Source organism: Chiloscyllium plagiosum, unplaced genomic scaffold (assembly GCF_037043375.1).
Source record: "Chiloscyllium plagiosum isolate Xiang-an unplaced genomic scaffold, Cpla_swu_hap1 HiC_scaffold_24, whole genome shotgun sequence".
Lineage (NCBI taxonomy): Eukaryota > Metazoa > Chordata > Chondrichthyes > Orectolobiformes > Hemiscylliidae > Chiloscyllium > Chiloscyllium plagiosum.
In genome coordinates this window covers 54,641,309-54,661,950 of record NW_028270162.1, presented here as the reverse complement: position 1 = coordinate 54,661,950, position 20,642 = coordinate 54,641,309, and the positions used below count along the sequence as shown (strand labels likewise).

Here is a 20,642-nt window from a genome sequence, read left to right as displayed (position 1 = left end):
GGGGTTTGGATATGGGGATGCTGGAATTTGAATTCAATTAAATAAAATCTGGAAATAAAAATCTACTGATGATCATGAAATATTCTTGATTGAAGGATAAAACTATTTGGCTCACTAATGTCCTTCAAGGAAAGAAATCTGTCATGTCCAACATGTCTGGACTACATGTGACTCCAGATCTGCAGCAATGTGGTTGACTCTCAACTGCCCTCCGAAATGTCCTAGCAAGCCATTCAGTTGTACAAATCACGACAAAGTCTCAACAAAAGAATGAAACTGGATGGACTACCCAGCATTGACCTAGATACCAAAAAAGACAATGGTAGAAACAGCATTTATAACACTGCAAAATCGTCCTTATTAACATCTGGGGGTTAGTACCAAAATTGGGAGAGCTAGCTCACAGACTAGTCAAGCAATAGCCTTTCTTAGTTACACTCATTGAATCAAAAATTACAACAAATGTCCCAGACACACCATCATCTTCCCTGGATATGTCCTGTCCCACTAGCAGGGCAAACCCAACAGGGGTGCAGGCACAGTGATACACAGTTGGAAGGGAGTTGCCAGGGAGTCGTCAACATTGGCTCTGGACTCCATAAATTCTCATGGCTTCAGGTTAAACATGAGCAAGAACACCTCCTGCTGATTATGCTGTACTGTCCTCCCTCAGCCCTCATCTACTTTTTTGGTCACCTCTTAAAAAATGTGAGGTACCTTTCGGTTATGGCTGACCATGGGTTGCATCCTCGTTATTCTGGCTTCCTGCTTCCCTGAAGCAACGTCGCTTGTGACTGTAGAAACCAGTGCTGGAGTGACAGTCCCGATCGCAGAGGTCACATCTGTATGTGGTTGTTGATCTGCTTGAACTGCCACACTCCTCCCTTTATGCTGTTTTGTCTGCTGCAGTGCTCATTAGGTTCTTTTCCCCTGTTTGGAGGTATTGACAATAGACAATAGGTGCAGGAGTAGGCCATTCTGCCTTTCAAGCCAGCATCACCATTCATTATGATCATGGCTGACCACCCTCAATCAGTATCCTGTTCCTGCCTTATCCTCATAACCCTTGATTCCACTATCCTTAAGAGGTCTACCCAATCTTGCTTGAAAGTATCCAGAGACTTGGCCTCCACTGCCTTCTGGGGCAGAGCATTCCATACACCCACCACTCTCTGGGTGAAGAAGTTTCTCCTCAACTCTGTTCTAAGTGGCCTACCCCTTATTTTTAAACTGTGTCCTCTGGTTTGGGACTCACCCATCAGCGGAAACATGCTTTCTGCCTCCAGAGTGTCCAATCCTTTAATAATCTTATACGTCTCAATCAGATCCCCTCTCAGTCTTCTAAACTTAAGTGTATACAAGCCCAGTCGCTCCAATCGTTCAGCGTAAGATAGTCCCGCCATTGACCTCGTGAACCTACGCTGCACTCCCTCAATAGTCAGAATGTCTTTTCTCAAATTTGGAGACCAAAACTGTGCACAATATTCCAGGTGCGGTCTCACCAGGGCCCTGTACAGCTGCAGAAGGACCTCTTTGCTTCTATACTCAATTCCTCTTGTATGAAGGCCAGCTTTCTTCACTGCCTGCTGTACCTGCATGTTTGCTTTCATTGACTGATGTACAAGAACACCTAGATCTTGTTGTACTGCCCCTTTACCTAACTTGACTCCATTTAGGTAGTAATCTGCCTTCCTGTTCTTGCCACCAAAGTGGATAACCACACATTTATCCACATTAAACAGCATCTGCCATGCATCCGTCCACTCACCTTGCCTGTCCAGGTCACCCTGTATTCTCCCAACATCTTCCTCACATTTCACCCTGCTACCCAGTTTTGTGTCATCAGCAAATTTGCTAATAGTACTTTTAATACCTTCATCTATATCACTAATGTACATTGTAAAAAGCTGCAGACCCAGCACTGATCCCTGCGGCACTGCCTGCCATTCCGAAAGGGAGCCGTTTATCACTACTCTTTGTTTCCTGTCAGTCAACCAATTTTCAATCCATGTCAGTATTTTGCCCCTAATACCATGTGCCCTAATTTTGCTCACTAACCTCCTATGTGGGACTTTATCAAAGGCTTTCTGAAAGTCCAGGCATACTACATCCACTGGATCTCCCTTGTCCATCTTTAGAGTTACATCCTCAAAAAATTCCAGAAGATTAGTCAAGCATGATTTCCCCTTCATAAATCCATGCTAACTCTGACCTATCCTGTTACTGCTATCCAGATGTGTCATAATTTCGTCCTTCATAATTGACTCCAGCATTTTTCCCCCACTGAGGTCAGACTAACTGGTCTATAATTCTCTGTTTTCTTTCTCCCTCCTTTCTTAAAATGTGGGACAACATTAGCCACCCTCCAATCCGCAGGAACTGATCCTGAATCTATAGAACATTAGAAAATGATCACCAATGCATCCACGATTTCTACAGCCACCTCCTTCAGTACCCTGGGATGCAGACCATAAGTTCCCGGGGACTTATCAGCCTTCTGACCTAACAGTCTTTCCAACACCATTTCCTGCTTAATATAAATTTCCTTCAGTTCAGGTCCTTCAACCACTATTACATCTGGGAGATTGCTCGTGTCTTCCCCAGTGAAGACAGATCTAAAGTACCAATTCAACTCTTCTGCGATTTCTTTGTTCCCATAATAAATTCACCCGTTTCTGTCTTCAAGGACCCAATTTTAGTCTTAACCATTTTTTTCACATACCTAAAAAAACCTTTGCTATCCTCCTTTATATTTTTGGCCAGTTTACCTTCGTACCTTATTTTTTCTTTGCATCTTTCCATTTTAGTTATCCTCTATTGTTCTTTAAAAACTTCCCAGTCCTCCGATTTCCCACTCATCTTTGCTATGTTATACTTTTTCCCTTTTGTCTTTATATAATCCTTAACTTCCCTCGTCAGCCACAGCCATCCCTGCCTCCCCTTAGGATCTTTCTTCCTTTTTGGAATGAACTGACCTTGCATCTTCTGCATTATACCCAGAAATACCTGCCATTGTTGTTCCACTGCCATCCCTGCTAGGGTATTGCACCATTGAACTTTGGCCAGCTCCTCCCTCATAGCTCCATAGTTCTCCTTATTCAACTGAAATATTGTCACTTCTGATTCTCCCCTCTCCCTTTCAAACTGCAGATTAAAGCTTATTGTATTGTGGTCACTATCTCCTAATGGCTCCTTTACTACGAGGTCCCTGATCAAATCCGGTTCGTTGCACAACACCAGATCCAGAATTGCTTTCTCCCTGGTATATCCAGCACAAGCTGTTCTAAGAATCCATCTCGGAGGCACGCCACAAACTCCCTTTCTTGGGGTCCAGTACCATCCTGATTCTCCCAGTCTACCTGCATGTTGAAATCCCCCATAACAACTGGAGTAATATCTTTGCGATAGGCCTATTTTAGCTCCTTATTCAACTTACACACTACATCCAGGCTACTGTTTGGGGGCCTGTAGATAACTCCCATTAGGGTCTTTCTACCCTTAGAATTTCTTAGCTCTATCCATGATGACATATTGCTTCAACGTGCTTCTCCATCTCGTGCAGTCAGCTGCAAGCCCTTCCCAGAACTCCATAACAATATCAAGTGCCTTCATGTCCCTCATGCAGACGTCCTTGTAGCACAGCTCGGGACGCCCAATGGGTCTCTTCCCGGATGCAAGCTCTCCATAGAGGATATCCGTTGGGATGCAGCCGTCCTTCATGTGGTGGACATGGCCCAGTCAGTGCAGTTTATGCTGCCTGAGCAGAGTGTACATACTGGGAAGGCCAGCGCAAGCTAGGACCACTACTTTGGACACACTGTCTTGCCAGGATATGGCCAAGATAAGGTGGATACTCCTCAAGTGGAAGGTGTTCAGTCTTCTTTCCTGTCTGGCATATGTAGTCCATGTTTCACTGTCGTACAGCAGTGTGCTTATGACACAGGTGTTGACATTTTTGTCTTCACTGTCAGCTTTGGATTTGTCCATACTCGAGTCGTGAGGCGAGCAAATGTTGAGGCTGCTTTCCCGATGCTCTTGTTGATCTCTGTGTCCAAGGAGAGGTTATTAGTGATGGTAATGCCAAGATAAGTAAACTGATGGATGGGACACCGAGTTTGTAGTCATCAATAGTGATGAGCGGCGGTGCCACTGTGTCCTGTCCCAGGACGCTCATCTTCTTCAGACTGATAGTCAGCCTGAAATCCTTGCAAGCGTGAGAGAGACGGTCTATCAGTAACTGGGGTTCCTGCTGGGTGTGTGTTGCAACTGCAGCATCATTGACAAACAGCATGTCCCTGATGAGTGCCATGCATACTTTGTTTTGGCTCCAAGGTGGGCCAGGTTGAAGACCCTGCCGTCTGATCTAGTGTATGGGTAAATCCCCTCCATTGCAGTGCCAAAGGCATGTTTCAGGAGCACAGCAAAAGAAATCCCAAAAAATGTGGAAGTGAGGACACAGCCTTTGTTTGACGCTGCTGCGGATGTTGAAGGGCTCAGAAGAGCTGCCATTGAACTATACTTTCTCCTTCATGTTACTATGGAAGGATTCTATTATGCTAAGCAATTTCGGTGGGCAGCCGATTTTTAAGAGAACCTTGAAAAGGCTGATTCTGCTGACCAGGTCGAACGCCTTGCTGAAGTTGATGAAAGCAACATACAAGGGCATTTTCTGTTGTCTGCACTTGGCAAACGGAGAAGATCACATCTATTGTTGACCTTTTAGCTCGGAAGCCACACTATGACTCTGGGTATACATATTCTGGCAGTTTCTGCAGGCAAGTCAAGATGACCAGAGCAAAGACATTGCTGATAGTGTTGAGGAGAGAGATGCCTTGTAGTTGTTGCAGTCGCTTCTCTCGTCCTTGTTCTTGGAGAGGGCAATGATCTTGGCATCCCTCATGGTACAGCTCCTGTGGTACAGCTCCTTCTTGCTAGCACTGGCAAGACCTCATGCAATGTGAACAGTAAGCTAATCTTGCAGCAATTGATCAGATCAACAATCCCGTCGCTACCCAGGGCCTTACCTGAGGCCAGGCTGTCAATGGCTTTCCTATTGGCTCTGCATCTAGCTCGTCCATAGTCGGCAAGCACGTGATGGAATCAAGTGCTGAAGCGGACATGGTATACTCTCTGGAGTAGAGATCAGAGTAGTGTTCAACATACCTCTCTATCTGCTGGCCTTTGTGATTACTTCCCCCGTAGATGATTTGAGGGGGGCTGTCTTACTCTGAGCTGGTCCTTGTGTCTTCTTGATGCCATTGTACATTCCCCTAATGTTCCCCGTTATAACAGCCACTTGAATTTCCTTGATTGTCTGTATCCAGTACTCGTTAGCACAATGCCTGGCAGTCTGCTGTAACTTATTCCGGCAGCCCTGAGAATCTGCAGGTTCCTCCTGCAAGCTGACCACTTGTACTCAACTAGGGCAACACACTTGGCTTCAACGATGGGGGTCATCTCGGTTGCCCTGGCCTCAAATCAGTCATTTGTCTTGCAGGTCTTCTTCCCAAAGATAGCCAGAGATGTGTCGTACATGGTATCCCGCAAGGTTTCCCACTTCTCTGTGGCAGAGCGTCCGTGTCACGAGGCACTTGGCAAACGGAGAAGATCACATCTCAAGAATTCTCTCTTGAAAGCCTTTGAGAACTATTACACAAGGTCTGGCTGGGACATCTTGCTGACGTTGATGCAAGGGTTCCCCTGTTACTTAGTGTGATGGAACCTCTTAGGTTGCAGCCTAATCTTGCAACACACTAAGAGTGGTCTGTGTCACAGTCCACACTATCGTAAGAGCATGCACGGAGAACATGTTTGATGGCAACACACCTAACTAGGATCAGATCAAGTTGGTGCCAATGCTTTGAGTGCGGCTGTCTCCAGGAAACCTTGTGCTAAGGCTTTGTCTGGAAGTAGAAGTTAGTGATGTACAATTGTGGTAATGGCACAGCTTGAACAGTCGCTGTCCATTCTCATTCATTTTGCCCACACCAAAATGCCCAAGGCAGGAAGGCCATAAGTAGGCTGCACCCACTCTGGCATTGAAGTTGCCCAGAAGAACAAGTTACACCTTCCTAGAATATGCTGCTCATGAGGGGTGCAAGATTGTCATACAGCTCATCCTTGTGTCTGCCATGGAGGGCAGTGTTGGGGCAGTCACGCTGACAAGGGTGACTAGGCCTGTGGTGGTGTTGAAGCAAAGACTCACTGAACCATTGATGCCTGGTTCTACCATGTTCATCAGGCTGTTCTTTACTGCAAAGCCAACTCCGTGCTCTCTGGGCTCATCACAGCCCTTCCCCAGCCAGTAAAATGTGTAGTCCTTCTCTTTCAGTGAGCCCGCCTCTGCTAGCCTTGTTTCTTGGAGCGCGACATTGAGTCTCTTGAGCTCGTTATTTCTGACAGCTGATTTCCTCAAGTCGCTGATGTCCTGGAGGTTTTCTGAGAGGCTGGTCATTATTGTCCAGATGTTTCAACTTCCCAGTTTTAGAGCCGGTCTCTTTTGTTGTTTTCGTTTGTTGCTTGGTGTTTACAATTTGCTGTTCCGATAGTTCCTAATCCCCATGCACGCCATGAGAATAGCAGATTGTGGTGGGACAGCACTTCCTGGCTGGGGGCTTCTCAGCTTGAGACAGACAATAGCTATCCAGTGGGATCCAAAAATCCTTCCTACCACCTTGAGCAACCCCTGGTGTCACGCTCTATGCCAATCTAGTATTATGTTGACATTGCAGGCGAAGTCGGAGTGTCCTCTCCAGGTGCAGTGGTGGTAGGATACAAGCCTAGGCGGTGTGGTATGGGGAACATGCTTTTGCCCATGAAGTACGCTCCCCCTCTCCACAACACTGACTAATCCAAAGGAACTGCAATGCCATTACAGTTGGTACCAGCGGCGTCGCAGGAGCTGCCAGAATGAGGTTGTAGGTAACGATGAACCGCCTTCGGGGCTGCGGCCCTGGATTTTTCCTCGAGGTTTACTCCTGAAGCCTTTCCCACAAGGCAAGCAAGGCAGCGGAGGTTTGAAACTGGAATTTTCCTTCTCCTTGCCAGGAAGCAACCCGCCCGCCGGGGGGGCAGGGTGTGGGTTCAGTGAGGAAGGCAATCAGCAATGAGTGAAAGGCAAGATAAGATTCTGTTCTTTGTCTTAGTGTAAAGGGGCAGAGATGGCAGTAAGGGAGGTGGTGTGCTCCTCATTCCAGACATGGGAGCATTCTAGTATCCCTGACAACTATGTCTGTAGGAAATGTGACCGGTTCGATTGGAGAGACAGCTGGACACACTGAAGAGCATACAGGGGGTAGACAGTGCGATTGATAGATAGATAATTACAGGGATACGGTCACACCATGGATTCAGTCAGGTAGATGGATGACCACCAGGAGAGGCAGGCAGGTAGTGCAGGAGTCTCCTGTGGCTATTCCCCTCTCTAGTAGGTCTACTGTTCTGGATGCTGTTGGGAGCAATAGTCTCTCAGGGAGTACATCAGCAGAAGGCAGTCCAGTGGCACCACACAGGCTCTGCTGGAGACCAGGGTCAGACAAAGTCCAAGCAAGCATTAGTTGTATGAGACTCACTAGTCAGGGGCACAAAGAGGCATTTCTGTGGCTGCAGTCAAGACTCTAGGATGGTGTGTTGCCTCCCTGGTGTCAGGGTCATGGATGTCTCTCAGTGGTTGCAGTAAATTCGTAAGGGAAGGTGAGTAGCCATAGGTTGTTGTACTTGGTGGTATCAACAACACAGATAGGAAAAGGGATGAGGTCCTGAAGAGTGGTTATAGGGAGACAGACAGAAGGTTAAAATGCAGAACCTTAAGGGTAGTAAATTGTGGACTACATGCATTGGCGGGTGTAGTTATCGAAGGATGTAGCAGATAAATGCATGGCTTGACAGTTGGTTCAGGGAGCAGGAATTTAGATTTTTGAATCATTGGGATCTCTTCTGGGGTGACCCAAAAAAGAGGGACGGGAGATACATGAACTGGAGGGGACCAATATCTTGGTGGGAAGATATGCTAGAGCTAATTACAATGGCTTAAACTAGTCTGGCGGGGGGGGGGGATTCAAAGCAGTGGGGAGATGGAAGTAATTGAAACCAGTCAATTGATTAATGTGTTAAGAAACTCATGTCTCCTGTTTTAATCTACACTTGTATGAGAAATTGCACATATTAGACATGAAAAGGTAGCATACAGCTATCCAGATTGGAAATACAATGGAACCAGATTTAGGAATGCAAATGCATCATATTTCAGTACCTGCTTAGCACAGCAACAAAGAGAGAGAAAGAATATGAATTGGTAACAGCAAGGAGGAAGACCCCCTCTCTTCTTGTTTTCTTTTCAATATGTCAAAAGTCAGTACCAGTGATTAAACAAATCAGAAAAATATCCAAGAAGCTCAGCATTTTACAGATTTCACTACTGCTGAGAACATAAGACAAACTAAACAGCCACATTCTCGGGAACAATTTTAACAATTAAGAACTCTGAGGATTATTTAAACTACATATCCTTTATCATCCTATTGTGCTGTACCTCCTCCCTTTTTTCAAAACTTTATACCTGTGCTTGACGTCACATTGTATTATTTTCTTGGGTTTAGTAGATAATATCATTTCTTTCCTTTCACTCAAGAAAACCATATTGGCTAATTCATTTTTTTAATCAAGCAAACTTACATTTGAATTGAAGTGTGATAGATGTAAGCTACAAAAAAATTAAAAATTGTTGTTGTAGCTAACTGAGTGCACTTAAAAGAAGGGAGTTGACATATCACTTCTCACCAAGAATAACAAAATATACTGTACTTCAAAACCTGAACACCGTTTTGGCATGAGCTGATAAGTGGCAAACAATATTCGTGCCACAAAAGTGCCAAGCAATGGCCATCTACAAACTAGAATAATCTAACAATCTCCCCTTGGCACTTAATCATATTTCCATCACTGAATCTCCCACTGTCAACATCTTGGAAAGTTATTATTGACCAGAATCTGAACTGGACAGGCCATCTTAATATTGTGGCTGCAATAGTAAGTCAGAGGCTACAAATTCTGCTTCAAGTAAAACACATCCTGTTTTGCAATGTCTACCTACAATTTACAAAAAGCAAATGAGGAATGTGGTGGAATGTGTATGGTTCCAAGAACAATCAAGACATTTAACACCATTCAGGACAAAACAGATTGCCACATCACTGCTACAGTTGTAGCTGAATGAGGATACACCATAACAGCTCTCCAATCACATACAACAGTACCTTGCAAACATACAACCTCTATCACCAAGAGGGGCAAGGGCAGCAGATGTGTGGGAATGTGATCCAGATGTTTCCTACCAAGCCACTGTGATTTGGGACAATTTCAACCTTCCTTCATTGTTGCTGGATGCAAATCCTAGAACTCCCTTTCTCACAGCATTCTGAGTGTACTCACCACCTCCTCAAGGGTAACTTGTTAATCTTGCAAACAATACAATCCCATAAAAGAATTAGCAAAAACATAGGTAAACCTCTCAACATGTGGTCAATTTCAATTAACGATATTAGTTCACAGTGGTTGTGCACAACTGGGCTTTTATATACCAATAATCTAAACAGGACGTTATTTAAAAACTGCAAATTCAAAGCAATAAGATAGTTAGTTCTTCATTCTGTACAGAGATATTCATACTGTAGATATAATACTAATATAATACTGTTAGTATATATAATTCTTTAAAAACTGAATATTAAATACAGCATTATCAAATTTACAATCATGCACTGCTAACATACCTATACATAAGAATAACTTATTGTAGAGCTTACAGTTCTGAATTTGGGAATACCTTTTAGACTTAAACATTATTTCAGAAGGCATTTGTAATGTTATTTTGTGCAAAATATATGTTTTAGTTTTTTTATACAAACTAAACTGTATTTACTGGAAATGAAATCTAGTTTAGATATATTTTCATCTCCTGTTTCAAGCACATAACTGCTAGAGCCTTGTGATTTACAGCTTGCAATCACCATCTCAAATACTTGACTCAAATGCTGAATCTATTGATTTATCTGTTGAGTTCAGTTCTTCCTAACTATAAGACACAGACATGCATTTATGACAATTTGGGTGAACTTTGATGTAATTGCACAGAAATCAAACACCAACACCTGAACCATACAAGTATTCACAACACCATAAAAGTTGATTACGGCCATCATTTCATTGAGCTTTATAAGAGAAATCCAAAACTGATCACACCGAACCCACCCTCTCTTCATCAACTTAGAAATTCCTCTGCTTCAAATATTCAAGGTTGTTTTTCCTTAAAGGATGAAAAATGGTATTGATTACATGACAACAAAAATAAAATATTAAAGGATGCTGGAAATTTGAAATAAAATTAAGTGACATCTCTTTCAAATACAAATATGGGCTGTTTTTTTCAGTGCTTTTCATATCTGCAAACTCCCCCTTTTTCTAGATTTTATTTACTTATATAATATTACACAGGAGGTAAGACACAGAAACAGGTCATTTGACTCAACCAGTTCATGTGGATGTTTATGTTCCACTCCAGCATCCACCTAACTTACCACATCGATGGTTACCCAAGCAAAAGTAACTTTTATTTTCTATAGACTCTAACAAATCCTCACAGCTTTAAAAGGCCAATACAATTCTTTTCTTGTTCACTCCAGTATTAACTCTATAAATAATGGGAAATAGATGTTGCATAATCTTTCTTCAATTCCAGACCCACACAAGTACAAGAATATAGTTTTATCACAATTTCAACCTAACCTTTAAAAAAGCAAGCTGTACTCACAGCTTCAGTGTTTTAAAAAATATCTATGGCCTCTCATTGCTCTTTTGTTTCTTTTATTCAAATGCATAAGAGATAAAGAATCTTTTGTTTTTATGATGCAAAAGCCAGGTAAATGTGTGCAAATGTTCAAAAAGAAGGGTTTTGCTACTCAAAAGGCAAGAATTGTCACAAGTACAACTGATCCATTTAATAAAGCAATTCATTCCAAATTACTCATACTTGTCATACTATCCACCAAAACATGCCTGAACGATGCATGGAAAAATATAACAACGCTATAGCCATGTGATATAATCGCACTTCAAATGCTACAGTAGTATCTACCAATCTGTGCCATCTTCCTCAATCATGAGAAAATAATTGGTCACAACTAACCACGATGCATTCTCAATAATTCAGTAGGTCATATGGGGATCAGCAGGCAGAGCAAGAAACAAAACACATAAATTTTAGTTTTCCATCTAAGAATTAAATATTGTTAGCGGATAATACTGGAAAGATGCATACCATTAGTAACACTATCCAGTTTTAGGGAAGTTCAAATATTAATTCAGCACTCGAAATATCAATTTCCCAAACAATAAAACTTTTGTGTCAAATTTTAAGAGCATAGATGATACTAACAATATTTATTCCTTTTCTCAATACACCTTTTCTGTTCAGTCTGTTACATTTATATTCCTACCTGCAGGGATTTGTGAGAACATCTCCAAAACCATGTGCAAGTTTTTGCGGCAGATGTCCTCAGGATCATTAAGCAGCTCAGACAATGGAATAATGACATCATTTTCCAAAAATGCAAACCTGAAGAAAAGAAAGCAAAGAATAAATAAGAATAAAAACATTGTACAACAAACTTGATATAAACACAAGTTTAGCTGTTACCTGCTTATCACTGAAAATATAAAGACATTTTCTCGCAATTAGATAATATTTCATAGAGACACAATAACATTTTATTTGTAATGCTTCATAAGCAGTTGACTTATATGCATCATAGGTTTACCAGAAAGAAAGTGTACCTACATTCACTGGAATTATTTTTAAATTCCAGCATTGTGTTCAGCTATTTTCAGTTTGGAGAAATCTCTATGACTTTCAGAATGGCTTTCACACATACAATGTGGCTACAGCACAGTTTTATTTTGTGCACTGTTCTGTAATTCTTATCATTTGCTTTTGTATCTGAAAGGAAGCATGGCAGCATGTCTCAAGCCATTGTCACTGTTCCTTTTTCATGATATAATCAAATAGAAATACTTCAATATGAAGAATATTACAAGGGAACACAGCTAAAATCAGGATTGTCCCCCCTCAATAGTCTACAAATTGGAGCAGGACAGCAACACATAAGGGGAGGAATTCAGCCGGTTTTGTCAATCATCCTCTCACCATTCCATCCTAGACCTCCATTCCAACATTTCCACCAGGGCTGCAACTATTCACTCCTTTCCTGCATGTTGGAAAATGACAACAAATGAGAATCCCATCATTTGGGTTTCCTTGGTTTCTGCACCAGCCAGCACCGTATTGTAAAATACAAGATCTTAAACAGTAGGCTATTCATTCCATCAAACCTGTTGCAACATTCAAAATGATCATGAGTGATCTATTATTGCCTTAACTTCATTTTCCTGCCAGCCCCCATAAACCTTGACTGCTTTGTCGATCAAAAATCAGCATTGAATATACTCAATGTACCAATTCCACTGTTCTTTGTGAAGGAGAATTCAAAAAGGCACAACCAATACTGAGAGAAATTCGTCCTCATCGCCATCTCAAACTGAAGAATCCTTATTTGTAAAATGTTTTCCTCAGTTCTAAATTATATGTTTCAATAAGATTACCTCTCATTCTTATAAAATCCAATGAATATATCCCCACATGCTCATTCATAAAGTCAGGAAGTATGGAATACAGGGAGATTTGGCTATCTGGATTCAGAATTGGTTGGTTGACAGAAGGCAGAGAGTGGCTGTAGATGGAAAGTATTCTGCCTGGAGGTCAGTGTTGAGTGGAGCCCCGCAGGGCTTTGTTCTTGGGCCTCTGCTCTTCGCAGTTTTTATAAATGACTTGTACGAGGAGGTTGAGGGATGGGTTAGTAAATTTGCAGATGACACAAATAGTATCGAGGGCTATTGCAGACTGCAGTGCGACATAGACAGGATGCAGAGCTGGGCTGAGAAATGGCAGATGGAGTTCAACCTCGATAAATGCAAAGTGATGCATTTTGGAAGGTCGAACTCGAACGCTAAATATAGGATTAAAGACAGGATTCTAGGTAGTGTGGAGAAACAGAGGGATCTGGGTGTGTACGTACATAGATCCCTCAAAGTTGCCACCCAAGTGGATAGGGTTGCGAAGAAAGCACATGGTGTTTTGGCTTTCATTAACAGGGGGATCGAGTTTAAGAGCCGCAAGATTTTGCTACAGCTCTACAAGTCCCTGGTGAGACCACACTTGGAATATTGTGTCCAGTTCTGGTCACCCTACTATAGGAAAGATACAGAGGCTTTGGAGAAGATGCAAAGAAGGTTTACCAGAATGCTGCCTGGACTGAAGGGCTTGCCTTATGAAGAGAGGTTGACTAAGCTTGGACTTTTCGGTCTGGAGAGAAGGAGGAAGAGAGGTGACCTGATCGAGGTATACAAGATAATGAGAGGAATAGATAGAGTCAATAGCCAGAGACTCTTCCCCAGGGCAGGATTGATGGATATGAGGGGTCATAGTTTTAAGATCTTAGGGGAAAGGTATAGAGGAGATGTCAGAGGTAGGTTCTTTACACAGAGAGTTGTGAATGCAAGGAATTGGTTGCCAGTGGTGGTGGTGGAAGCAGAGCCATTAGGGACACTTAAACGACTGCTGGACAGGCACATGGACAGCAGTGAGTTGACGGGTGCTTAGGTTAAGTTATTATATATTAAATTAGGATTAAACCTCGGCACAATATTTTTGGCCAAAGGGCCTGTTCTGTGCTGTACTTTTCTACATTCTATGTTCAATCTTGCCTTGTAATACAACATCTTTATCCTAGGAATCAACCTAGTTATCCAAGCACCCTCACCAATGCCCTGTACAACTGTTATAAAATTTTCCCAGCTTTTATACTCCATCCCCCTTGCCATATAAGATAACATGTAAAGTGGTTGCAAGCTTTATAAAATGGTGACTGCAGCTTCAAGGCTGTTCTTTTCCAAGTGTAATGCTGCCTATTTCTGATCTTCAGGAATGGTCTGCGTTTAACAGATTGCTATCAGTATGTTGAATTAGGCAGCAAAATATTTTCTGAGATCAACAAGGGTTTTATTGTAGATCTATTATTTGGCACAAACACAGATTCCATTTCTCCCTTTGTGACGATATTGTGGCTTTAAGAGGTGCGTTTTGTTCTGGGTTTCTTTCAGACAGAGATTGGGGCACAGGTGACAAATGGTCTATGAGAAGATAAACAACTTGTGAAGCCTTGGGGGTTTTTTTATAGTTGGAACAATAAAAGCAGCCTGAATGGGTATGGTCAAGCTTCCACCCACAGAATCAGGATTTTTAGTTTAGCTTTCAGGAGTTGTTGAGGTCTTGAAGAAGTGAAAGTTATTTCTTCCTTCTCTTGGTTACAGGCAAAAACTGGGGGTTCTCTGCCTGCTACTGGAGTCGCATGTGAAATAATCTGAGTTCGCCTTTTGCCAAGGGTGTGTTTATGAATGTTACTATAATCGAATAGTTAATTCATAATAGTTACTGTATCTATTATTCTGGTAAATTTTCCAGTAGAGTTAAATTATTCCACTTCCTTCTTTCTTTTGTTGTATTTTAACTATAGTGGATGAATAAAGTGTGTTTTGCTTTAAATCCGGCAGCTTGACAATAAATTGCACCTGGAATGCAATACATTACAGTTACCTTTAAACTAAGAAAAAGTTAGAATCTAGACAATATCTGAATATTTTGAGAGGGATTTGGTCTGATCCATAACATCCTCCATGTCCACGTGCTAACCCTCACTGGGAAGCACACAGCTTTTACTTTTAATATGTAAAATATTCCCAGACATCCAATTAACAAATTAACACAACATCCAAAGGTAATGACTATCTATCAAAGGCAGTGTAACAAAACGCAAACAAAAATAAGGGAACAATCAAGGAAGAGAGACAGGCCATCAGGAAAAGAACTCAACTCTTTCTGTTTTAGATATTTACTAATCAATGTGTTCAAAGTTGTTATGACACAGTCGAAACGTGTGGTGCTAGAAAAGCACAGCAGGTCAGGCAGCATCCAAGACACAGGAGAGTCATCGTTTCAGGCATAAGTCCTTCAAACGTTGACTCTCCTGCTCCTCAGAAATAAGGTCACTACCACAGTATAAGAGGCCTAATACCATCTCTTTCAGTTTTATTTTGAACACCCACCACCAATTTCTCTAATAGCCCAAATAACAAATTAAAACTTACTAACAACTTGATTGAGTTTTTTGAAGAAGTAACAAAGAGGATTGATGAAGGCAGAGCGGTCAATGTGATCTATATGGACTTCAGTAAGGCATTCAACAAGGTTCCCCATGGGTGTCTGATTAGCAAGGTTGGACCTCACGGAATACAGGGAGAACTAGCCATTTGGATACAGAACTGGCTCAAAGGTAGAAGACAGAGGGTGATGGTGGAGGGTTGTTTTTCAGACTGGAGGCCTGTGACCAGTGGAGTGCCACAAGGATCGGTGCTGGGTCCTCTACTTTTTGCCATTTACATAAATGATTTGGATGCGAGCATAAGAGGTACAGTTAGTAAGTTTGCAGATGACACCAAAATTGGAGGTGTAGTGGACAGCAAAAAGGGTTACCTCAGATTACAACAGGATCTTGGTCAGATGGGCCAATGGACTGAGAAGTGGCAGATCGAGTTTAATTCAGATAAATGCGATGTACTGCATTTTGGGAAAGCAAATCAGAGCAGGACTTATACACTTAATGGTAAGGTCCTAGGGAGTGTTGCTGAACAAAGAGACCTTGGAGTGCAGGTTCATAGCTCCTTGAAAGTGGAGTCGCAGGTAGATAGGATAGTGAAGAAGGCGTTTGGTATGCTTTCCTTTATTGGTCAGAGTATTGAGTACAGAAGTTGGGAGGTCATGTTGCGGCTGTACAGGACATTGGTTAGGCCACTATTGGAATGTTGCGTGCAATTCTGGTCTCCTTCCTCCGGAAAGATGCTGTGAAACTTGAAAGGGTCCAGAAAAGATTGTCAGGATTGGAGGATTTGAGCTATAGGGAGAGGCTGAACAGGCTGGGGTTGTTTTCCCTGGAGCATCGGAGGCTGAGGGGTGACCTTATAGATGTTTACAAAATTATGAGGGGCATGGATAGGGTAAAGAGGAAAAGTCTTTTCCCTGGGTTCAGGGAGTCCAGAACTAGAGGGCATAGGTTTAGGGTAAGAGGGAAAAGATATGAAAGACACCTAAGGAGCAACATTTTCACACAGAGGGTGGTACGGGTATGGAATGAGCTGCCAGAGGAAGTGGTGGATGTTGGTACAATTGCAACATTTAAGAGGCATTTGGATGGGTATATGAATAGGAAGGGTTTGGAGGGATATGGACCAGGTGCTGGCAGGTGGGACTAGATTGGGTTGGGATATCTGGTCAGCATGGACAGGTTGGACTGAAGGGTCTGTTTCCATGCTGTACATCTCTATGACTCTAAACACTGCCCACCAGGAAACCCAGCTCTGAAGTACAAAGTGCAGTAAGTATCACCATTCTCGATTACCTCAGGAGTTATATAAAAACAATATAAAGGGGGGGTTTGTAGTGCACTAGTAGTGTCTCTATCTCTAGGCTTGAAGACCTGGGTTCAATTCCCACCTATTCTTGAGAGGTGTCATAACATGTCTGAATCGGTTGTTTAAAAATAAATAAAAGCAAAATACAGATGCTGGAAATCTGAAAAGAACAGAAAGTGGTAGAGATACTGAGAGGTCTGGCAGCATCTGCAGAGAGAGAAACAGAGTTAATGTTTCAAGTCCAGTATGACTCTTCTTTCGAATCCAGTTCATACTGGACATGAAACATTAAGAACTAAGAGCAGGAGTAAGCAATTCAACCTCTTGAGCCTGTCCCAACATTTGATATAATTATGGGTGATCTCAATATCTGCTTCAACTCCACTTCTCTGCCCACTCTCCCTTCAACCCATTGCTAATTAAATATCTCTGCTTAAATTCACTCAATGTCCCAGAAACTCCACTGCACCCTGAGGTTATGAATTCCACAGATTCACAACCCTTTGAGAAAAGTAATTTCTCCTTCTCTCTGTTTTAAATCTGCTACACTTTATCCTAAAACTATGATTTCTCATTATAGATTGTCTCACTTGAGGAAACATTTTTTATACACTGACTTTGTCAATCCTCTTTAGCGTCTTATATACCTCAATTAGATCTTCTCTCGTTCTTCTAAACTCAAGAGTAAAGGCCTGAACTGCTCAATCTCTTTTCATGAGACAAATCCCTTACCTTTGAACTCAAATTTTGTGAACCTCCTCAGAACGGCTTCCAACATAACTATGTCCTTCTGTAATGTTAGAAGATTAAATTGTATTATCTCTCTGAACAATAATGTAATGTTAAAGAGTTAAACTGTACTGTCCTTCTCCAGTAGCTGAACATTTGGGAAGTGGGTGGGGGGCGACATTCATGCAGGAATATGGATGACTCACATTTCATTTGGGCAGCCATTTACTACTATTCTCTTGCTTTTATCAAATTAAACTCTCATTCAGTCCCTTCAATTCAGAAATGCTTTCGTAGCCAGCCCCAGCCAATCAAACTCATTTGCATGATCATCCCTCAATACTAAAGCATATCACATCTACATTCTCTTGGGAATCTTGCGTAATGATTCCCTAGGATTAGGGCATTTATATTTACATTATCTCCTAGGATGATCTTATCCCACAATTGTATCTGGGATAACATGTGGTTATATGGGAGGAGAATACGGAGTGGCTGGAGAACCTGTGAGCATTACCAACTGACCCATATAAAAGGGTTGTGTTTCCTTTGTTCGAGGCCTCTTTTGACTCGACTTCGCACACCTGCGAGAAGGGTCAAAGGGGGTCATCTACCTCATACAGGCTTTAATAAACTTTAACTTTTCGCAGATGTTGGTGTGCGCGAATTGCATCTCGTGTGTGAAACTTTGGGAAAAGAACCTAACATATGGTGATAGGGGTGGGACTCCAACATAAAAGGACTTCCAGATGGACTGAATAAGCGATCGTCTAGTGTTGGTTGCGTGAGACGGATGGGCCCACAAGCTAAGATTCATCTTGATCTCTCTCTCTAAACTTAACACTCAGTTGATCTCTTGACTCCTTGGACTCCATGATGACAAAATCTTTGAGGTAACTTGCACACCAACGAGTCGCTTTGCATGAACCAGGGTTTTGATTGGGGTTGGAGACCCCAGGGGTTTGATTGAGGTTACGGTCCCTCAGGTTTTAATTGGGATTAGAGTCCCCAGACATATAGAGTAAGAAAAGGGATTCAAGTCCCGGTGAGAAGTAAAGTGAGAAAGGGATTAAGGTCCCCTGGAAAAAGGAGTTTAGATTCCTCTAGTGGTGAGATTGGAGGCTCCAGAGTATTTCAAATAAAAGTTAGAAAGTTAGGAACTTCAAAGAAAAACATCTAAACAGAATTTGGTCCTTCTTAAAGTTATCACCTTTATCCCCCACATCTCCCCTTAGAAGTACTTTTAGGACAACATGGCATCACCGGGAAAAGGGGAAGAAAGTGGAGCCAGTCCACTCAGATCCCGACAGTGAAGTGCATTGACTACCAGGGAAGCTTTCTACAGGTTTTTGTTGTGGGAGTCTCAGTCTCTAAGCTAGGGACAAGTGTGTCAGTAGTCATGCTATAGCCAGGTGAGAGTATTGTACTAAAATATCTTTGCTGTTTTTTTTAAAGCAGAGTGTTCACAAAAAGAAGAGTGCATTTTAATTTTGATGTTTTGTTAAGATTTTAGAGAATATTCAAACTTGAGGCTGAACTGCTTAAGTTCTGTCAATTATTGTTAAGATTTCATAGGCCCCCTTCATATTGCAAATTCAAAGAATTTTGATCTCTACCAAAGTTGCCACTGGAATTCTGACTGTTTTATTTGGGAAGTTTCATTTGGAGAACATGTTTTAATATATTCTGCATTTATTTCCCATAAATATTTGAGATTTAAATCTGAACTGAAACTGCCTCTTCAATGGCTAAAGCACAGGAAACATTTTGTTGTTTTCTTGCTGTTCCAGAATTTTGAAATACTTTTCCTGACAGCTTTCACAGTGGCCAAGTATCAATTTGTTAAATGAAAACAATTTTTGACTAACCTGAATGGGGTCGCCCGTTTGATTTTAGGACCAATGATTGTTGTTGATAATTGACTGAATTGTTTAGGCAGTACAATTTAGAAGTTTATGGATAACATAAAACTTGATAATGACAAAAAGTAACAGACTTCAAGATGACTGAGAGTGTTGATATAGGCAGACACAATTTAGTGTAGTTAAATGTGTGACTGTCTTCATACTGATAACCACCTTGGCAAGGAAGGAATAAGAGAGGAAATGCAGAGATACTTTCAACAGTTAATATAGTCTCTAGAGTTTCTCCATTCACAGATTAAGTGTGCTTTCGGACCACCACCTGGTCCTCCACAACCTGATCCAATAGATTCAATCAGCTCCCCAATCATGAGCATGAAAAGTGAACAAGCTAGAACAGTGAAGAGGATGCTTCCTCTGGACATTAAACCACGTGAGCTTTACTTTCTCTTTCAATCATTTAAGCGATATGAAGGTTCACTGATCAATCTATCATCTAAAGAGCCAGTTGGCTTTGTTACATTTAACAGCGGAGCAGAAGCAGCAAAGAATGCTGCATTCACCTAGCCTGCTGCTGCATCTGCAACTGCTGCATTTCACGCTTGGATGTGCTGGTATCCCCCATGTGAAGCATCTCCGTAAGGATGGAAGTGTTGTCAGTTTTGTTAAGTATTTAACTGCCCTTATCCAAGAATTCAGATTTTTCCGTGGAGTGGTGTGTAAGGACCGACTGGATTTTGTTTTTAGGTTGGACTTTACTGAAGGAGATTTTGGATAACTGGCTCATTTCCACTCAACTTGGAGTGGGTGGAGTGGTCACTAAGGACTGTGGATTTAAGAACTTTAATAGTAAACTTTTTTTTCCATGTGGGAGGATTTTACAAACACTATCTACTGCATGGACTAAAATTTTTTGTTGTTATAATCATTGCATGTTGTGTGTCAATAACCTGTTTAAATGCTGGCTGTCAGAGTCTTATGAAAGCTGCTCATGTCTTCTCGGTGGTTATCATGACATGATAAAAGGGTGAAATGTTATGTTAAAACAAAAATAGTACGATCTCTCTGGACATTAATGTTAAAGGGTTAAACTGTACTGTCTTTCTCCAGCAGCTGAACATTCTGGAAGTAGATGGGAGCAACATTCATGCAGGACATTCATGCACTTCATTTGGGCATACATTTACTACTATTCTATTGCTATTATCAAACTAAACTCTCATTCAGTCCCTTCCATTCATAGCCATCCTCAGCCACTCAAATTCATTTGCGTGATCATCTCCCAATACTGAAGCATATCACACCTACATTGTCTTGAGGAATCATGGAGTCAGGAAATCATTTTCATAATGATTCCCCGGTTTTAGGGCATATACATTTACATTATCTCAGAGGATGACCTCATCCAACCATTGTACCTGGGGTAACATGTGGCTTTGGGCAAGGGGAGCGGCCAGAGTACCTGTGAGCATTACC

The 20,642-nt window shown here is 41.8% G+C and overlaps 1 protein-coding gene across 1 annotated transcript in view; it reads right to left on the bottom strand.

The window, feature by feature from the left end:
* The window catches only part of LOC122562839 (radial spoke head 14 homolog), a 707,211-nt gene that overhangs the window by 644,962 nt on the left and 41,607 nt on the right, over window positions 1-20,642 (bottom strand). Inside the window, exon 3 of the mRNA XM_043716094.2 lies at window positions 11,493-11,611. Within this exon, the coding sequence (XP_043572029.2) occupies window positions 11,493-11,611 (119 nt within the window). The remainder of the gene's footprint in view (window positions 1-11,492; window positions 11,612-20,642) is intronic.